Raw genomic sequence first — 1,399 nt, forward strand, 5'->3', positions numbered from 1 at the left:
TTCATCTTTGATTCTAAAGTTTCTTTTAATCTGGTTATTTCAGGACAATGTAGACGAGACTCTAGTCAAAGAAGAGATGGTAGAAACAGTTGATGACAGCCAAGGGGATGCACAACATGATTCTTCGATGGATTATGGAACGGTTGGTGGGGGTGACGGATCGGCTGATGAACACGGCAAATATAACCAAATTGATCCAAAACATCCACAACCGTTACCTGAGGCTGTTGTTGAGGCATTGGCTGGACCGTCTGGAATGCAAGGGGTGAGTCAGAAAATATAAGTACTCTGTATTTTTAACAGGGCAGGGAAATTCACTTTTACAATGCCATGCAAGTACAAGTGACAAACTCAGTATGATGTCTAATGCAATTTCTCTTTCTTTGCAGTGGCTAGGAACTGGTGAAATGGGTGCAGGTTTTTCTATATTGGAAGGCTACAGCGAAGATGGAAACCAGGATGTTCATGCATCCTCATCTAACCTTGGCAACGCACAAGCACATCAGATGGTGAGTGTTGTTAACCTTTTCGTGTTGAAAGGGTGCCATTCTGGATGATTTCAGTACCTGCTATTCAAATGATAGTTGTTACATAGTGAATAAATTTTGAGGGTCTTAGAGTTGAGTAATGAAAGTTGCTAAGACATAGGATAGAGAATATATTCAAGATTTAACAGTATCTTGATTCCAAAGTACTACTACCACAATGGCACCTTTTCTTAGCATACTTTGTGAGAGAGGACACAAATCAAGGATAAAATGTTCTTGATCTTTTTGTGTCAATAAATTTAGAAGGTATGTTCATATTATGCTTTTGTTTATACTTGTTATGTTCATTAATCATAAAATAAAAAGATATATTCCTTCTTTAATTTGTGTCCTTGATTGATATTTGTAGATTGATACATAGAAAATCCTTTTAACTGACATTAGTATTTTGCACAGGGCAGTATTAGCAGAATATAGGAAAACTTGGAAAGTAAAGCCTAATAGCAGAGGTTGATAAGGTAAACACTGGGGCGATGTTAAAAGTTCAATAATTATTTGAATGGATTATTGTTAGCTTTAATGCTGCCTCTGTTTCATTGTATGTTTATCATTGATGTATGATTTACATAACATGGCTTTTGTGTTTACATGCAAAACCATTTTATTTGATATTGCTAGATGTCAGAAATAATGTAAAGAATCAGTAGATGCCTAAGGCCAGGGGATAAGCAGTATACATTTGTAAAAAAAAAAGTTGGGACACTGACTGGATGCCATTTTTTTTTCTTCTCCGCTGAAGGACTTCGTAAGATGCAATTGTTATGTCTCTTACATTTTGGATATTGTACTTAATGGCTGTTCTGTATGTCAGGTTTCAGTTGGGAAACCAGGTTGAAATCTCACTTTTTTAT

General features: G+C 36.0%; 1 protein-coding gene across 1 annotated transcript in view; it reads left to right on the forward strand.

The window, feature by feature from the left end:
* LOC119592082 (longitudinals lacking protein, isoforms H/M/V-like) overlaps nt 1–1,399 on the forward strand; it is a gene marked incomplete at its 5' end in the record, with an annotated part of 34,503 nt that overhangs the window by 5,012 nt on the left and 28,092 nt on the right. Inside the window, 2 exon segments of the mRNA XM_037940897.1 lie at nt 44–265; nt 390–509. Of these exon segments, the coding sequence (XP_037796825.1) occupies nt 44–53 (10 nt within the window). The 3' untranslated portion in view covers nt 54–265; nt 390–509.

This window comes from Penaeus monodon, chromosome 29 (genome assembly GCF_015228065.2).
Source record: "Penaeus monodon isolate SGIC_2016 chromosome 29, NSTDA_Pmon_1, whole genome shotgun sequence".
NCBI lineage: Eukaryota > Metazoa > Arthropoda > Malacostraca > Decapoda > Penaeidae > Penaeus > Penaeus monodon.